The 19,264-nt window shown below is 40.0% G+C and overlaps 1 protein-coding gene across 5 annotated transcripts in view; it reads right to left on the reverse strand.

Annotated features, from left to right (window-relative positions):
• Positions 1–19,264, reverse strand: part of CAMK4 (calcium/calmodulin dependent protein kinase IV) — a 279,198-nt gene that overhangs the window by 194,653 nt on the left and 65,281 nt on the right. For 3 of the 5 annotated variants that reach the window (XR_007409514.1, XR_007409513.1, XM_049107842.1), the window contains exons 1-2: positions 8,556–8,577; positions 7,796–8,037 (exon numbers count right to left, since the gene is read on the reverse strand). Coding sequence is in view for 3 of the 5 variants with exons in the window: in XM_049107842.1 (XP_048963799.1) it covers positions 7,796–8,037; positions 8,556–8,576 (263 nt within the window). In the remaining 2 variants the exon portion in view is untranslated. Of the gene's footprint in view, positions 1–7,795; positions 8,038–8,555; positions 8,578–8,798; positions 9,147–19,264 lie in introns of those variants that run through there. The other 2 variants (XM_035714404.2, XM_025437331.3) reach the window with 1 other exon arrangement.

Here is a 19,264-nt window from a genome sequence, read left to right on the forward strand (position 1 = left end):
CTCATAATGGTTACTTTACCTAGTTTTGGTTTTTAACTGGTAGAGACACAGTCTTTTTTTCTTTTTTTTTTTTTTTTTACAGGCTCTCTTTGGCCTGACATCAACTCACCCTCCCAACCTTAAATGCCATGACAATGTTCATGTTTTATAAAGTTTGCAAAATAAAATGTGTATCCTCCATGTTTTTGCCTTTTCTTAGAATGTACTTTCTGCCAGTTTTTGCCTTTTCTTAAAATGTACTTTTTTTTTTTTAGATTTATTTATTCATGAGAGACACACAGAGAGTGGCAGAGACACAGGCAGAGGGAGAAGCAGGCTCCCCCTAGGGAGCCCAATGTGGGACTCCATCCTGGACCCCAGGGGCACACCCAGGGCCAACGGCAGACATTCAACCAGTGAGCCACCCAGGCATCCCTAGAATGTACTTTCCACCTGCTATGTCCTTCAATAAAGCTCTACCTGTTAAAATTCTGCTGAATTTCAAGGTCCACCCCTCCCACAAAGACACCTCAATCCTGCCAATCAGAATTATCCATATTTAGATTGTGGTGACTGTCTGAGCTCTATATCATATTAGTTTTATGTATTATTTATCTCATATTAAATTTATTGTTGTAAAGTATACAGTGAACTACACAACTGGAAGTCAGTATACAGTGTTCTATCCATCATATTCCAGCTTCCTTGCCTGGTCACACAAGCTACCAACATACATCACCTAGTTCATAGGTACACAAAGGGTCAGACCCATAACAGAACTAAGGTGGCACAAAGACATTGAATTAAATAACAAAGAATCAAGAAATGAGACCATTATTCTCTTTTCAATTATTTTTCAGTTTTTCTGATTACATCACAAAAGAGATCCTCAATTTATGCTACTATGATTTTAACCCTGCTAATCTTTGATAATCTCCCTTTTTAAAAAAGAAGAGAACAATCCTCAGGCTTGGAGCCTTCTGCAAGAAAACATTCACAGCCCCCGTTTAACAAAAATGCTTTGTTTTTGCTGCAATTTATTTTTATAATTTCCTTCTGTTTCTGGCATAAATACAAAATAATGAAATTTAATTTCAAGGTAATGAAAATAAGTATTTTCAATAAATAACTTTAGGTTAACAAATGGAATACTTTAAACAAAAAAATATTAAGCAAATTATAGCACAGGTGGTATGCACATACGACAGAAATCTTAATGGCATTAACCTAGAAATGGAAGAAACATTTGGTTATAGCAGATACTCAACAAAGTTAAATGATTTCAATCCATCAACCTCCTTCTTGTTAACCTTCTACAAAACTAAAAGAAAATCATGTAAAAGACTAGCTTCAAGCTTCTGAAACAGTGGTTCTTAACAGGAAGGGGGAGGGAGTAACACACAACAATGTCTAGAGACATTTTAGGTTGTCACAACCTGGGGGTTTGGGGGAGCTGCTTCTGTCATCTAGTGGGTAGAGGCTAGGGATACTATTAGACACCCTACAGTGCCAGGAGAGCCCCTACAGAAAGAATTATCTGGCCCCCAAAGTCTGTGGTGCCACGATTAAGAAATCTTGCTCTAAAGGAAAAGAGAAAGCTCCACATGTAAGAGCTTTGCCCACTGTTAATAAATCACCCTCTGTCCAGAACTTCTTTCCCTATTTGCTCTTCACCATTGATATGATTACTGAGGACAATCTTCCACCCAAATCTTTCACTATTTTATACCATCCAGATACCCACTGCCCCCAGTTAGCAGTAAGAATTTTAAAATGGACTGTATTGAGGAGTCCATAATCTTTATGTGCTCACAGTATACTATCAATATTTAGATACAGCTTCCTAATTAAGCCATGGGAATTAAGAGATTTTCAGATGACCCATTATTAAAGAGGCGAAAAAAAAAGACTAATGTAGTTTGAGTAAAACCTCATTCTAGCTGCTATTGATTTCATGATTACACATAAAGTTACTCTTTCGCCTGATTTATATGATTTATTAACTCAAATATATTTTGCAGAATAAACCTTACCTTGAAATTTTAAAAATACAGTTTTTACTAAATATATTAGCTATGTTAGCTGTCCCAAAAGGGAGTCTAAGGAGAACTACTTATAAAGCTAGGCAAAACAAACAAACAAGAAACATTAACATAAAAAAATAACAACCAGTAGTTGAAAAGGCTACACTTGGCACTATAGTCTCAAATGCATTACTACAAATACAAATACATACATACATTCTGAGGGTAAAGTGTTTACAAGAATTCTTTGAAGCTATTTTGTGGTTAGTGTTTTGTTTCTCTTTCTTTCTTTTTTTTTTTTTTTTGGTTGAGTAATGTTCTCTAGAACAATTTAGAAGCAAATTGCACCTGTGTCTTTTTTTTTTTTTTTTTCAAATTTGGAGTAATTTTTACCCTTGTAACAGTATTCAAACATAAAAAATAGTGTGTTCTTAAACTAGTGATCCTATCATAGTCATCACTTAATTTTAAGGTTCTTTACAATGAGTAGATTCCCTAACTTAACATTTACTATGTATTAGTATTAGTGGTTGGTATAGCTTGGAGGCATTTCATGCCTTTATGTTCAAGTTGATTTAATTCCTAATTCTGAGATGCCTGTGGCAAAATGATAGTGAAGGTGAAACTGAATCCTTTTCATTTCAGAGCCACAAAGCTCTCTGCCAACAGAAAAGCTGCATTATTTTCAACACCTAAAAGAGGTGACAGTTATCAGGACTCCCACTGTGAAGAAAGAAAACCAGCACAAACGAGATTATGGTCGCACAAATTTAAGGGAGAAGATAAACAAGTCACCAGATTTCCCTTTCCCTGGGGTCATGCCCACTATGTCTGGCCCATTTCATTATCATTCACTCACTCTCCTTAAAATCATTTGATGAACACCTGCCCGGTACAGAGCACTGGGTGAAGCACTGAGCACATGACAGTGAACCAGCCACATCCACAGATTGCCTTCTGGGCGCTTACAGTCAGTGTTGAAGTATGTGGACCCGGGTGTCTACTCTCCCGCCTCCAATCCCACCATGCTCCTGAGCCAACTGCCTGAGAAAAGAACTGGAGGCCCAGAGAACAACAGAGGGACCAAACAGTTCCATTTTTAAGTCCCAGTCAGATCCCCAAATGAGCTTAAGATATTAAGTGCATATTAAGTGATACTAAGTGTGGGTGGCAGGAGATCCATAACCAGTAGTATATTCTGGATAAGCTGGGGGGTCCTAAAGGACAGTGTGGGGGAAAACCAAGGGTCTGAGAAGTACTGGCTGAAAATGGCTCAGGAAGGGGCTCGAACAAAGAGAGGGATGGGGAAGGAAGGATCTGGTTCCTCACCAGCCAAGGGCACTGGTTGGAGCCCTGCTGTTAGAAAATGCTGATTTTCAGGTTTCCTTACAGGAAGTACCTGCCGCCCATTACCCAGAGCCAGAGTGAAGTGTTACCAAGTGGAATGCACAAGTGTTCAGTCCTCTGAATTCGTCGCCTATACAGGGGAGGCGCTCCTGGCCGGGCCTCCTGTCCCTGTCAGCCATTTCAGAGTAGACTGCACCCAGCAGATCACGGGGAGACAGTAGTTTTTCCAAAATGTTTGGAAGGGAAACCCAGGGAGAACTCAGAGACAAAGACAGGAGAACTTTTCTCTACAGAGCTGTGCAAATGGAGACCACTCAGCATTACCAGTTGGTCTGCAAGGCATTTTTCAAAAGGGGTCTGCCTAATATTTTAATCTGGCCATAATATAGGTTTGTGGCCTAAAACAGCATTTTCATACTGAGTCACAATCCATTAGTGAGATCACGTGGATTCAGCAAATATTATAAATGAAGTAGAATAAAATCAAATGGCATTGAATAGGAAATATTAGAGTATATTGTTGGTAGTAAAAATAAACATTGTTTTATGAAACTTGTTTCCAATCTATACACCATAATTTCATGTTTCTATTTTATACACACCTAAGTCTCACTATCTAAATCTATTTGGTTCCTAAGCATTAATACATATAGCAAGGGATCCTATAAAACTTTGCTTTAATTCCACTGCCATATAAATGTACTCTTTTAAATTATGGATCAGGTTGGGGAGGGGGAGGTGGTGACTGCATTTCACTGGCCTAAAGAAACTATAGTAAGTAGAATGCAAATTAATAAGGAATTTGTACTAATTATCTTTCATTTGGTTTCCCTTAACTTTTGTGTATGGGAACCCATCTAATTTTGCATACATTCTTTCAGTCTCATACTGCAGAGAGAAACAAAAGCTGGGAAATAACTGAAAACAGGACGTGGGTTTGGATACACAAGGCCAAATCCCCACCACAGGACAGCCCAGGCCAAATTCTGTTCTCCTTGTGCCAAACCACTGGACAGAATCTGGATCAGAGGTAGGCTCTTTTCTCCCTTAGAAAAGCCTTTAAAATGCCAATTTCTCAAATTACTGGGCAAAGGACCAACTGCTCTCTAGGATAGGGAGCCCTGAATAGGATCACAGCCAATTCATATTCATAAGCGGAACTGAATTTGTTGGGGCATCACAGTTTTTGTAAACTTTTTGACGAACTCTATAAACAAAGCAGTATTTTCAAATGTGATTTTAGAAATATTAAATTAGGGGTAGCCCGTGTGGCTCAGCGGTTTAGCACCGCCTTCAGCCCAGGGCGTGATCCTGGAGACCCGGGATTGAGTCCCATGTTGGGCTCCCTTCATGGAGCCTGCTTCTCCCTCTGCCTAGTGTCTCTGCCTCTCTCTCTCTCTCTCTCTCTCTCTCTCTGTGTCTCTCATGAATAAATAAATAAAATCTTTAAAAAAAAAGAAAAAGAAAAATTAGTTTGTCTGATACCCTTTAAATAATCTTCCTCACCCCACTCCCACCCCTCAACCTCTCTATCCTTTATATATATATATTTATAATATATCCTTATATATATATGTAAAATAGAATAAAATAAAATAGGAGCTATCACATGGCCTTGGGCTACCTGTAAAACAGTGCTGCCAGCATCTGGCTTTCACTGAGCTCCCTAAAATTCCCAGACATACCCTCAGAGGTATTGCCCTAATAGTCACATGTCCAATCTTCTTTAATTCAGGAGTCACTAGCTTACAGGAGATAATTTTAACAGAGGAATTAACTCTCAAATTAACCTAATCTAGTGGGGATTGTCTCTACCCTGACACTGACCACAGGGGCACTCCACAACACCAAGGTCATCATTCCTTTAGCATCTTAATGACAACTGTGTTACTAGTAAATTAAATGTTTTGGCCTTAGAGTTACCAAGGCAGATTTGGCCCAAGGCTGAGAGCTAAGAGAGTAAAGACTTGAAACCCACTGACTGAGTCTCAACTTTATTCCTAGTGGAGGAGGAAAAGAGGACTTTTGTCAGTCAATACCTAAAATTATAATTCTGCATTCTCTGGTTATATAGATTCTTAGTAATTATATCTGTAATATTAGTTGCTTTATGTTTTAGGTTTATTTTGTTGAAAAAAAAATGACTGATCATAAAGGGACATTTCTCAGTCTCAGCCAAAAGAAGTAAGCATGCACCTCACCGATACTGCCATCTACAGAGAACTTACCTAATACAATCACTACTGAAAGCAGCAAAAGAATTTTTGGTTTTCTCAAAATATTTTAACTCTGTGATCTGCAAGGTAATGAAACAGCTAGATAGCAGAGTGAGAATCTTAGCCAATATATAACTGATGTATATTTGTCTTCCAAAAGGTATTGCAAAATATACCACAAATCTTTTTAAAAAAATAAACTTCAAATTCCTTAGGTTTTCCCTTCAAAGTCTACCATCCCACAGTTGTGTACAATTGGCAGTTTATTTTTTTTCTAACCATTTTTCCATTGCTCAAATTAAAGAAATGTCTTCAGTTTCCTGCTGGCAAAGCTTATTCATAAAGTTAACATGTGCTAATGAGAAGTCCGAGTCAATTAGGCTTGTGGGGTAAATGTTACTCAGAAAGCAGTTAGATCTGGTGGTGGGACAGTCCCTTTAGCACCAGCAGGCACCTCCTCTACTAGGTGGCAGTTTCTAAAACACCAAGTAAACAATTGTAAGTAGATTATCTCTTTGATCAGAAATTTATACTGCTCCACTGAAGCTTACCATACAATTATAGTAAAGTTCCAACCTGAAAAGAGGAAGCACTTCATTTATTGCCAACCTACTAGCAAATGCAGACAATGGCACATCTTCAGATGAGCACTGAAAATTCTGATCAAAGCAGTAGATTAATGTATACGCTATTCAATGCCCAAGTATTTTGGAACATTTTTTTTAAAGATTTATTTTTAAATAAAGAGGGAGAGGGAGAATCTCCAGCACATTCCCCACGGAGTGTGGAGCCCTTTGCTGAACTGGATCCCAGGATCTTAAGATCATAACCTCAGGAGAAATCAAGAGTTGAATGTTTAACCAACAAGGCCTTCAAGCACCCTGAAGTTTTACCTTTCTTACACACCTTCTATATCCATGAGTCACTAACAGCAGTGGCAAACTGGGGTAAATGGGGGTGGGGGGACACAGAACGTGAAGTGACCCTTATCCCTTCCCACCAAGTACCAACACCCATAATCCCGCACTGTGGTCTCCAGGGGCAATTTTTTTTTTAATTGGCTCTTAGCTAAACTCTTTCCAACGAAAAGAACAGAAAATGAAATTACAAAGTATTAAGTACAGATGCTTCAGCTTGTCAACACTTGAAATTACATTTTCAGATTCCCTCCCATAAAGGGCCTGGATCTAAAACAAGTGTTGAACAGAATTCTCCTTACCTGCCAATAACAGAAAGGAAAGAAGGAAAAAGGAAAAAGGGAAAGAAAAAATATTATTTTCTATGGATAAAAACATGAGGACGTATGGCACCATCCACATGGAAAGTGTTCTCTACCTGTTTGGATCCTTAGAGGACAGGTGAGGGACATTTCTGCAACCCCAGAGAGACAGCTTTTTGCATACATAATTTAAACACATCACTCCAGCATGAAAGAAGAGCAGAACTCTGCTAATTACCACTGCCTAGACCCCATGTGCGGCTTTTTCTTTAAAGCCACACTAGTTCATTATTCTGCCTTCAGCTCCCTTAAAATGATTCATTCCCCCCCCTTCACTCCTGAGCAGACTCTGCAGGGAAGCTAGTATTTAAGTTTAATTTCTAGTGCCACTTGCTTTGGAGAGTTTGATGAGAGGAAGTTGGAAGAACCTAATTTAATAATTCTGTCACGGTTTGGAGGGACACCCTCCGCCTGGACCCCAAAAAATCACTAGACAAACAAGACGTCTGGCGAGCTATAATGGTGAGCAAGGCCGGCAACCAGGAGAGCAGGGCCCACGTGCAGTGGGAGCTGTCACCCAGGGGAAGCGGCGGCCTCGAGGAGCAGAGCCGCCGGGGCGCTCGCAGTGGCACCGGCCTGGGCGCCCAGACTTGCCTCCCAACTGGAGCTGCACAGCTCGGTGCTGGACCCCGGCTGCGGGAGAGGACAGGCAGGAAGGCTGGCGCCCGCATCCCCAGGGCTGTCCCCACATCCCCAGGGCTGAGCCTGCATCCCTGGGAGCTGTCCCCACATCCCCGGAGCTGTCCCCGCACCCCCGGGAGCTGTCCCCGCATCCCCGAGCTGTCCCTGCATCCCCGGGGCTGGCACCTGCGTCTCCGCATCCCAGGAGCTGTCTCCGCTCCCGGGAGCTGTCCCCGCACCCCAGAGCTGTCCCCGCATCCCCGAGCTGTCCCCGCCGAGGGCTCCCGCCCCACCCCGCCCCACCCCGCCCGGGGCGCCCCCCGCCTTACCGTCCCAGCTCCGACTCCACCTCGAAGAAATCGCTCAGGGCATCCCTGTTGGAACCTTCGATCCAGTAATCCGGGACGAGGCTCCCGGCCCCCGGGGCCACGCTGGCAGTGACCGAAGAGCAGGACGAGGCGGAGCACGAGGGCACCGTGACTTTGAGCATCTTGGCGGCGGGACTCCGGAAGCCGCCACCGCCGTCGCCGCCGCCGCCGCTGCCGGAGCGAGAAGCCCCGCCGCCCGCCGCCTGCGAACGCAGGAGCCAGAGGTGGCGTCCTTGCCGCGCACGCCCACCGCCGCCGCCGCCGCCCGGGCCCTCCCGCACGCGCCGCCGGGGCCCGGGGAGGGGAGGGGAGGGGGAGGGAGGGGCCCGGGGAGGGGGCGCGGGGCGGGGGTGCAGGGACGCCCAGGCGCCGCAGCCCGAGCAGCCAGGCGGAGGACCGCGAGGCGCAGGCACCGTGCAGGAGAGGCGTCGCCCCCCTCGCCCCCTGCCCCTCCCCCTCCCCCTCCCCCTCCCCCTCTCCCTCCCCCACCCGGGCGGGGGCCGCGGCGGCTGGGGCCGGGGAAGCCCGGGAGCCGGAGCCGGAGCCGGGGCGGGAGCCGGAGCCCGGGCGGGAGCGGGAGCGGGAGCCGGAGCCGGGAGGTGCCGGGAGCCGGGGGGCCGGGCTGCGGGAGCGGCGGGCGCCGAGCGCGCGGGGAGCCCCGGGTCGCGACCACCCGGCCGGGGGCGGGGGCGGGGGCGGGGGCGGGGGCCGACGGAGGCACCTGGCGGGCGCTGGCGCTCATGGTCCCCGGAGCCCGGAGCTCGAGGCGGCGAGCCCCTCCCACCTGGCGCCAGCGAGGCAGCCGCCCCCGTCCGCCCCCCGGTCCCAGCGCGCCCCCGCAGCCGCAGCCGGGGAGGGAGCCCTGCGTGGCCGGCTCCCCCAGCGCCCTGCCGCCGGGGCCGGGGGGCCGGGGGGCCGGGGGCCGGGGGGCCGGGGGCCGCGGGTCCTCGCTGCCCTGGCTCACCTCTGAGTGAGGTCTGCAGTTGCAGGGGCTGCTGCTGCGCGGCCGCTGGCACGGCCTCCCTTGGCGGGGGGAGCCCCGGGAGGGCCGGGGTTTGCTGCGTCTGGCTCGCGCTCAGCCTCTGAAGGCTACAACACACAGACCCAGGAATCACAGGTCCGGGAGGGCCCTGTAGAAGCCTGGAGGCAGGACCTGTCACCGTTCACGACACAGCGGACTGCTACAAAGCTCTTTCCTCTTCCAAGGAGATGCGTCCCATCACAAGCACTCCAGTGTCTGTCAACCTTCAGGCTACTCTTCGGAGTACCGCTTCATGCGTTCGTTTGTACTGCCACCCTTGTACTCTCTTCCCTGTGGATTTCAGCAAAGACAAGCAACAGTCAGTCATATTCTGTAATAAATACATATAAAAATACTTATAACATCACAACCTTATCTCTGGGTAAATGACTCTAGGCCCTTTCTTTAACCTTATCTCACAGGTGTTACTTTCAGTATTTTTTTTTACATTCCTCCAACATGCAATAAACTCTTCTCACATGTCCCTATTCCTAATGACACCAATAAACACAGTCCAATATGCTCCTCTAATTTATTGATTTATTTCTGACTTCTAAGAGCTTTCATGCTATATTGGTGAACTACCAAAAAAAAAAAAAAAAAAAAAAACCCAAAAGAACAAAAATTAACCAACCAGTGAAAGGAATAGGATCCTTGGTTGATTAGAAATGAAAAAAAATATATAAAAACTTCCTCACAGGTAATTTTATGAAGATGAGCATATGCTCAATTTACAAATGGCCTAAAACATAGCAAATATACATAGATTCATACAAATTCAGTGAAATACTGATTTGGTGAAAGACTGCAAATGCTCACACAACATTACTTTTCAGAGAATGGATTCATTAATCTTCATGTTAGAAAATCAAACTCAACTCAAAGCAAGTTATTAAAGCTGTAAAGTAAATTCTAGTCCTCATGAAGTAAGTTTCCCTTGGCTTATAGTAACTGGTGGAGGAGGGGCATGGAGTAGTTGCTAGGCCATTTTTTATTCACAGGTTTTTGAGGCAAGTTCTGAAGTAGCACTGCATGTATACATTTGCCTGTTGTGAGCAATTCTTTTACAACATAAGTTCAAAGTAAGCATATTACATTGAAAGAGATAAGTCTTTCTACTCTTGCTATTTTAGGGAACAACAGCCAGAGAAATACTTCATTATTAGCTGATGTTTCAAAAGAGGGTATCTGGCTTAATAAATCAGTTTATGTTTAGTTAAAAATAGAAGATGAAAATAAATACTATCCTTAAAACAAGTAGAACAAGATTGAATCCATGTGATTTTTCTCTCCTTACAAAACATCATCTAAAATCATCAGAAGAGCAAAGGCATATATCAACAAAAAGAAAGGGAGAAATTAAAAAAAATAAAAAAAGAAAGGGAGAAATATTATCAACCAAACCCCAGAATCTAAGAGCAGACAGACAGATGGTAACTGATTTAGAAGACAAGGTATAACTGAAACTCAGATTTATAATGGGAGAAGCCGATGAGAAAAAAATCTAATTTGTACCACAAAATTCGAGAAATGCTCAAAAATTGAATACCAGATCCTTCTAAAGTTGGAATAGAAAGTAAGACATTAGTTGAACACTTTTATAAGAAGTTCTTAGGCTTCTAGGTTTCTCTTTCACCATTCACACCAAAAACACACTTCCCAGACCCTTGGAAAAGAGAGGAGATTTATTTAATCTTTGAAAATCTTAAACAGAAAATGAAATCTGTCTTACATCACAAGATATGGATCAGACCATATTGAAAACAGGGATTCATGAAACTCTACATAACAAAATATGAGATTTCCAGGTCCACTGGGCTCCTAGAATGCATATATCAATCATATCCCCAACCATACAGGAAATTAAAGGACTCCTCACTGAGAAAACTAAGTAATCCAAGAAGAGAGGGACCTATGGGTACTGACAATTAGGATGCTCCCCCCCCACCCCAACAAAATATCCTGATTTTCCTCAACACCTTACAGTGAAGCCTATCACTGAACAGGCTTGGGGATCCAAAGCTTCTAGTTGTCTATCATTTGTCTCACTCAAACATGCATGATGAATAAGGTTCCATTCTGGTTTGGCAGAGTAGCTGGTATGACTAAACCTGCCGCACATAACGATTATAATCTCTGGATTAAATATAAAAAGAATTATTTAAATGTGCTAGAGATCCACCAAAATCAGAAAACTGAAAATGATGTAACCTTCAAAAGAAAGGAATTTCTGAATTAGATGCACATTTATTTAGCTCTTCCTCTGAGGGCTCTGCAGGCAACACAACTCTTAGTAGCTTGAGGTGTCAGAAAACAGAATTCAGGGCTGGCAGGGAGGCTAGAAATTGAGGGGGAAATTCCAGAAAGGAGGGAGCACAGTGGAAGAATCCAAAAATCTACATATAAACTGTGTTCAAATACTAGGCCAATCTCTGAACTATGCATATGTGTGGGAAACTCCAAGGAACTCAGCAGAAAGCACAAAAAGCAGTAACTGGAAGGTTGAAAAGCTGAGAAAAAACTTTAGCTGTTCCTTATCATAGTAGAGACATGGTTTGGGGTATGAGTTTCACCAAGTTTAACTGTGTTACAAGAAATAAATTTTTAAAAACTCTCTTTAGGGAAAAGATAACAGAATCTAGAGTCTCTGCAAAGAATCACAGACAATCCAGTATACAATTAAAAAAAAAAATACTAGATACGTGCAGTGGTAGAAAAAGTTGAACCACAGTCGAAAGAAATATCAATCAACAGAAACCAACTCTAGGATGATTTAGATAAGTTGGTATTCATAGACAAAGGATTTGAAATAGTTATTATAAATATGTTCAAATAATTTTTTAGAAAAATAATTACAGTATGTATACATGCATAATACTATTGTAGAAATGGAAACCATTCAAAAGAAAAATTGGAAATTTAAAAGCTGAATGGGCAAATTATCTGAAATTAGAAAATAAAATCAAAGAGCTTACAGAAGAGTGCAGATTACAGCAGAAATAGTGGGCAAACCCAAAGATAGACTATGATATCTAACCTCCAAGAGAGTCTCCACTAATCATCTCCTGATAATCATGACTTTCTGGGTTCACTGACCACATTGAATCAGAGTTGACCTATGTGACAAATAGAGCATGTAGAAGTAAAGTTCTGTGACTTCCACAGTCATAAAAGCATTACAGAATCTGCCTTGATCTCTTGAATTGCTTATTCCAAGGGAAGCCAACTTCCATGGGATTCCCAAACAGCTCCATGGAGATAGTAATGTGGAGAGGAATCAACTTACTAGCCATGTGAGTCAGTCATCATAAAAGTAAATTCTCCAACCCCAATCAAACCTTCAAATGACTGCAACCCCAGCCAACATCTGACTAAAACCTAAGAGACCTGAGCTGAACCACATAATTCAGAATTTCAGATAATTCAGGATTCTGAATACACAGAAACTGTGGGAGATAAATGATTATTGCTGTTATAAATCACTAAGTTTTGGAATAATTTGTTTTGCAGCAATAGAGAATTAATAATAGCACAACTATCGAAATTATCTAATCTAGAGAACAATAACAACAGCAAGTGAAAACAAAAAATTGCGAAAAAAGTGGGAAGGGAGGGTCGAGTCTCAGTGAATTATAGGACAGTGTCAAGATATCTTACATATCACCGGGGTCCCAGGAGATAGAAAAGAACTAGAGCAGAAACCTCTTTCGAAAAAATGGCTTAAATTTCCCCAAATTTAAGTAAACAACATCAACTTATAGATTCAAGAATTTCAGAAACCCAAATAGAAGTAGAAATAAAATCACAGGGATCCCTGGGTGGCGCAGCGGTTTGGCGCCTGCCTTTGGCCCAGGGCGCGATCCTGGAGACTCAGGATCGAATCCCACATCGGGCTCCCAGTGCATGGAGCCTGCTTCTCCCTCTGCCTGTGTCTCTGCCTCTCTCTCTCTCTCTCTCTCTCTCTGTGACTATCATAAATAATAATAATAAAATAAAAATAAAAAAAAGAAAAGAAATAAAATCACACCATAGGCCCATTTAAGTCAAATGCCTAAAAACAATAGATATAAAAAAAAAAAAAAAAAAAAAAAAAAACAGTTCGAAAGCATCCCCTGTTGAGGGTATGGGGGAGAAAGAGAAAGAGAGAAGGAAGTATATTATATATTATAGGAAAGTAATAATACAAATGACAGATGATTCCTCATCAAAAATAATGTAGGCCAAAAAATAATGGAATGGTATCTCTAAAGTTATTTAACTTTGAAGACATTTAACTACAACAAAAACAAAAACTAAAAATCCTTGTAGCTACAGAATTCCACACTAAAGGGATTTTCTTGAGGGGGGCGAGGGAAAAGGAGAGAAAGAGCATCTTAAGCAGGCTCCATGTCCAGCACAGCGCCCAAAATGGGGCTCAATCTCACAACCCGGAGATCATGACCTGAGCCAAAATCAAGTTGGACACCCGACTGAGCCACCCAGGTGCCCCTAAAGGAATATTTTTAGGCTGAAAGGAAAAAAAAAAAATGAAAACTCATATACACAGAAAGGAATGAAGATAGCAGAAATGGGAAATATGTGGGAATAGAAAAAGCTCTAGTTATTATTCTCCCTTTTACTTAAAAAACAACTCATGGTTTAAAGTAAAAACTACAATATGGAACCTTGTGGGTTATAATATATAGAAGTAAAATATGATACAAAATACTACATATAAATCCTTCTATATAATAATGAGGAAGAGGTAAAATTTAGTGATGAAATGCAGATTAATGGTTATCAGAGTCCAAGGCAGGGTAGACAATTGACTGAAAATAGGTTTGAGGGGATTTGGGAGGGATAGAAAATTTTATATCATGATTTTGATGGTGATTATATGATTTTATTATGTGATTTGTCAAAACTCCTTACTTATATTTAAAAATTGATGTATTTGTTGCATGCAAACTGTATATAATATAGCCAATTAAAAATTATAGTAACCGTGTAGCCAATTCGTTAACTTAGCTAAAATCAAAAGTCTATAAATATTAAAAAGGAAGAAGTTAAACTGTCACCATTTATAGATGATTTGATTTTTCTACACAGAAAATCCTGGGATTTGACTTAGACTACTAAAATTATTAAGTAAATTTAAAAAGGTCACAGGGTGCAAGATAAAAATAAAACAATCAATTATATTTTGAAATACTAGCAAGAAATATTTGGAAAATGGAATAGAAATATTCCATTTACAACAGAAAAAGCATAAAAATTTAATCTTCTATACCATAACCTACCAAATATTGCTAAGTGAAATGAAATAAAATCCATATAAATGTAAAGATATACTATGTTCATTGATTAAAAGACTCAATATTGTAAACATGTCAATTATCCCCTAAATTATATAGGCCAATTTTAGTAGTCTTTGTGGAAACTAAAAAGTCTACTCTAAAATGTGCAAAATACCTGGAATACAAGAACTTTTTTTTTTTTAAGATTTTATTTATTTATTCATGACAGAGAGAGAGAGAAAGAGGCAGAGACACAGGCAGAGGGAGAAGCAGGCTCCATGTAGGGAGCCTGACGTGGGATTCGATCCCGGGTCTCCAGGATCACACCCCAGGCTGAAGGCGGCGCTAAACCGCTGGGCCACCAGGGCTGCCCCAAAAACAATTCTGAAAAAGAACAAAGTTGGAGGTTTCACTCTTTTGATTTCAACATTTACAATAAAGCTAAAGAAATGAAATCTGAATAGGGAGTTCACTATATACATGTGGTCAATTAATTTTCGTAAGCAGATTCAAACCAATTTAATGAGCAAAGGAAAGTCTTTTCAGTAAATGGTACTAGAACTGGATAAATATATGGGGAAAAACAAACCTCAATCTTTTCCTTGTACCACAAACAAAAATTAATTTAAGATGGATAAACCTATGCATATAAGCTAAAACTATGGCAGTACTTCTAAAAAGAAAAACTGAAGAATATCTTCAGGAATTTATAAGAGAAAAAATATCTTAGACAAGATACTGTGAGTTCTAAAGATAAAAGAAAAAAATTAAAAATTGGAATTTATTAAGTTTTAAACCTTCTACACACTGAGAGACAAAATTAAGAAAATACAAACACAAGTCACAAACTGGGAGTCAATATTCTTAATACAAATATCTGATAAAGAATTTGTCCCTGGAATACATAAAGACTTCTTAGAAATTGATACAAAGATTAAATAAAAACAATTAAAAGACTTCTGGTTTCTACTCAGGGATGTAGAGAGCTGCAAAGAGCACTGCTCCAATCTTTATAATACAACCAAAAGCCAGAACGCAAGGTCAAGATTTTCTTACCACTTCAGAGAACTGAGGTCACAGGACAACCAAGTAGTCTAAAATCTTAGGACAGAGCTTCCACAGGAAAGATGGCAGTTGCTTACCTGTGGCAAACGTAGCCACAAAATAGTAAAAATTATTTATGAAGAGTTAACAAATTGGGGGATGTTGAATGTGGGCTTAGAACAGAATGTGAACCCCCTGGGAGCAACATATGCAGGAAGAGCTCACACCTTGCAGACTTTTCCCCACAGACTCTACTGGGCACACAGAAAACTGGGTGAGAGTCCTGAAAAAGCATGCCTCATGGTGCAGATCTAGAAGAAGAGACAGCAGCTACTAGGAGGGGGTGGAAAACCAGCCATGACTGTCTCCCTTATCTCTACTATGTGAAAAAAAAAAAAAAAAAGAAATTGCATTATTCTGCAGGAAGGGGGAGGCAACAAACATTGCCATCTCGAGGCAGAGGCACAAACCCACAAGGAAGGGATCAGAAAACTTGCTCTTCCCTGAAGGGAGAGGCAGGAATGTGTCCTAAACACGAAACTACAAATGGCGAAAAGGCTAGAGTTCTTCTCAGAAAGTCACATCTCTAAAACACAGGACCTACCTAACACTAAAGTTTAATCAGAACAACAGAGAAGGTCTCCTCTGCTCCCCACCACCAAGCTAACAAGCATCAAGTAACAAGTAACAGTAGAATATTTCAAGAGCACAGATACAGGCCTACTCTGTGGCTTAGTTCAACCTAGAAGACCTAAAGCTAAGGGTGGGCAACACAGAGAAAAATGCTGAGAAAAACCAGCCCCCACCCTAAACAAAAGATATTGGTAGAGAAATACAAAACATGTTGTGCAGTGAGGCTAAGCATAGCGTAAACAAATGCAAATCCAACCAAAATCCTCACTAGATTAACTCAAACTCCCACACAAAATCCCCACAAGAAGGGAAGGCACTCCTACTTATAGACATAAAATCTGTGTACCACAGTTTCCACTGTCCAAAACAAGATGCACAACTTACAACACAAAATTATGGGGCAAACAAAGGATCAAGAAATAAACATATGGCTAAGGAACATAACTATAAACTGAACCAGACTCAGATATGATGGGCATGTTAGTTATCTAAGAAAGATCTAAAAAATATCTGAGATTATTATGTTAAAAACTCTAATGGAAAAGGTGAAAACTTTAAGATCAGTGGGAAATTTCAGCCAAGAAATGGGATCCAAGAGAAAAAAATCAAATGGAATTTTAAGAAACAAAAACCCCCACAGTAAAATAAATGAAGAAAATCTTCAACATGTATATCAACAGATATATCACTGGTTATACAACCAGTGAATTTATAGATAGATAATAGAAATTATCCAAATCGAAACACAGAATATAGTATCCAAGACCTATGGGACAATTTTATACAGTCTAACATATGCCTAAATAGAATTCCAGACGGAGAAGAAAGAAAAAGCAGGAGAAAAGTATGAGGCAGTAATAGCTATGAATTTTCCAAAATTAGTAACACACATCAAACTACAAATTCAAGAAATTTAGAGAAGAACAAGGATATAAATCAAATATTATATACATATGTAAGTACTTACATATCTGTGTATGTACATTATTAATATACCACCAATGCATATTATATTTAATCTGCTGCAAACAAAAGACAAAGAGAAAATGTGGAGGTAGTGAGAAAAAAAGACACATTACATACAAAGAAAAAAGATAAGAGTTACAATAAACTTCCTGTCAGAGAAGGAAGATGACAATAAAGTGACATCTTTTTTTCCTGTTATTTCCTTAATGGTATGTTTTCTAAAGAGTTTTATTGAAGTATAATTGACATAAAATAAACTGTAAATATTTAAAATGTACAATTTTATAAGCTTTGATATATGTATATACCTGCCAAACCATCACCACAATCAAAATAGTGAATATACTCATCACCTCCAACCCTGGTGCTCCTTTGTAATCTCTCCCTTCTATCTCGCCTTGCCACCCCCAACCCAAGTAACTACTGGTCTGCTTTTTGGTGCTATAAAGAAGTTCACATTTTCTAGGATTTTGCATAACTGAAATTACTGTATTCATTATATTTTTATCCAGCTTAATTTTTAAAGAAACTAATATAAAGATGTATTTTTAAAAACCATATAGTGTCACAAAGCTTAGTACTCTGCCTTATTTATTTCTATTTTCAATTTCCACTTCACAGAGGATAGCCTGAGTCCTGAGTCTTCGAAATTATCGTCTAAATTTCCCAGATTTCCAAACAATTGCAGAGTTCTTTTCTTTAGCTAGATGACCTGGCTTTTCTTGCCTTGTTCATCTTTCCTAACATTTTCTGGCTTTGAAATACAATGATCTCAGTATCCAACTCAAGGAATTAGTAACGAAAAAGAAATCATATGTAAAAAAGGGAAATAAACTAGAAAGAGGGGATAGGAGGGAAAACCAGTAAGATAGAAAACAAATATAGAGATACTCAGAAACCCCAAATATAGTTTTTCAAAAGGACCAATGAAATTGATGAACTTCTCTCCGCAGATCATCAACAGAAAGAGGAGACACAAGTAACCAATATTGGGATTAAAGCAGGAGAAATTACCACAAATTTGATAGAGATTTAGAAAGTCATAAGAGGATATGGAAACATGAAAATCTGGCCAGCGCTATATTTATTAAAGAAACTGAATCTCTAGTGAAAACACACACACAAACTTTAGACCCAGATGGGCTTACTGGTAAATTCTGCATTTTAAGAAAAAAGAACATCAATTTTACACAAACTACTCCAGAAAATAAAAAGAAAGATTAATTTTTAACCGACTCTTGAATTCAGGATCAGTAGGTTTATAAGAAAAACATTACAAGGAAAAAAATTTTCAGGCCAATATCACTCATGAATTAAAAAAAAAATGTAAATCTGTATCATGACCTAGTTTGGTTTATTCCAGGAACCCAAGATTAGTTTAATATTATAAAGTCAATCATGTATCTCACCCTCTCACCCACATTAGCAGACAGAGCTAAAGAAAAATCATAAAGCCATCTCAGTAGATAGAGAAAAATGTGATAAAAGTCCAGTCCACTAATTATAAAAGCCAAAAAAGACACTGTGAAGTAGGCACAGAATCTGCAGCCAAAATCAGACAATTGTGAAATGTAAAAATTTCCCTCTGAGATCAGAAATGATGAAAACATACTCTCTACCACTACCTCTACTTTTATTCAGTATTATATAGTAGGTCTTAACCAATGTAATAAGGCAAGATTAAGAAACAAAACTAAGTGGAATAAATATTGAAAAGAAAGAAAAGACTTGTTATTACTTACAGATGATAGGATTACTTATGTTGAAAATCCAAATTTTCAATTACAAATTATTAGAATTAAAGAGTTTATAGTCAATGAATACAAAGTCATGCAAAATTCAGTATAAGACTGTGTTTCTGTATACCAGCAACAAATAATCAGAAAAGAAAAATTTAAACTGTACTATTCATCAATAAAAGTAATAAACAATTAATACACACAGAAACATGAGTGAGTCTCAAAAACATTAAGCTGAATGAAAGTAGTTAGACTCCAAAGAGTATGTATTGTATGATTCGATTTATTTGAAATTCTAGAACAAAAAGTGAAGGTAAAATGACCCACATAGACATATATCTTAGTGCTATGAATACTAAAATTTCTGGGAAGAATAACCAAGTTACCTACAAAGAAATAATAGAATTTCACTAGATTTCTCATCAGTAACAGTGGATGTACAAAGACAAAGAAGCAATCATTTCAAAGTTCAAAGAAAAAACCCAACAGGTGGCTCAGTTAGTTAAGCATCTGACTCTTGATTTTATATCAGGTCATTATTTCAGGCTTGTGAGATCAAGTCCCACCTCAGGCTCCACCTTGGGCCCTGTGTCGGGTGCCATGCTGGGCATGGAGCCTTCTTACAATACCTCCCTCCACCCACCATTTCCCCCTCTCTAAAAAAAAAAGAAAGAAAGAAAGAAAAAAATCTGATTTTAAATCTTCATGATATGACCAAGTTAACTAGCATTTCAAGTGAAGCAAAGTAACA

Source organism: Canis lupus, chromosome 3 (assembly GCF_003254725.2).
Source record: "Canis lupus dingo isolate Sandy chromosome 3, ASM325472v2, whole genome shotgun sequence".
Taxonomy (NCBI): Eukaryota; Metazoa; Chordata; class Mammalia; order Carnivora; family Canidae; genus Canis; species Canis lupus.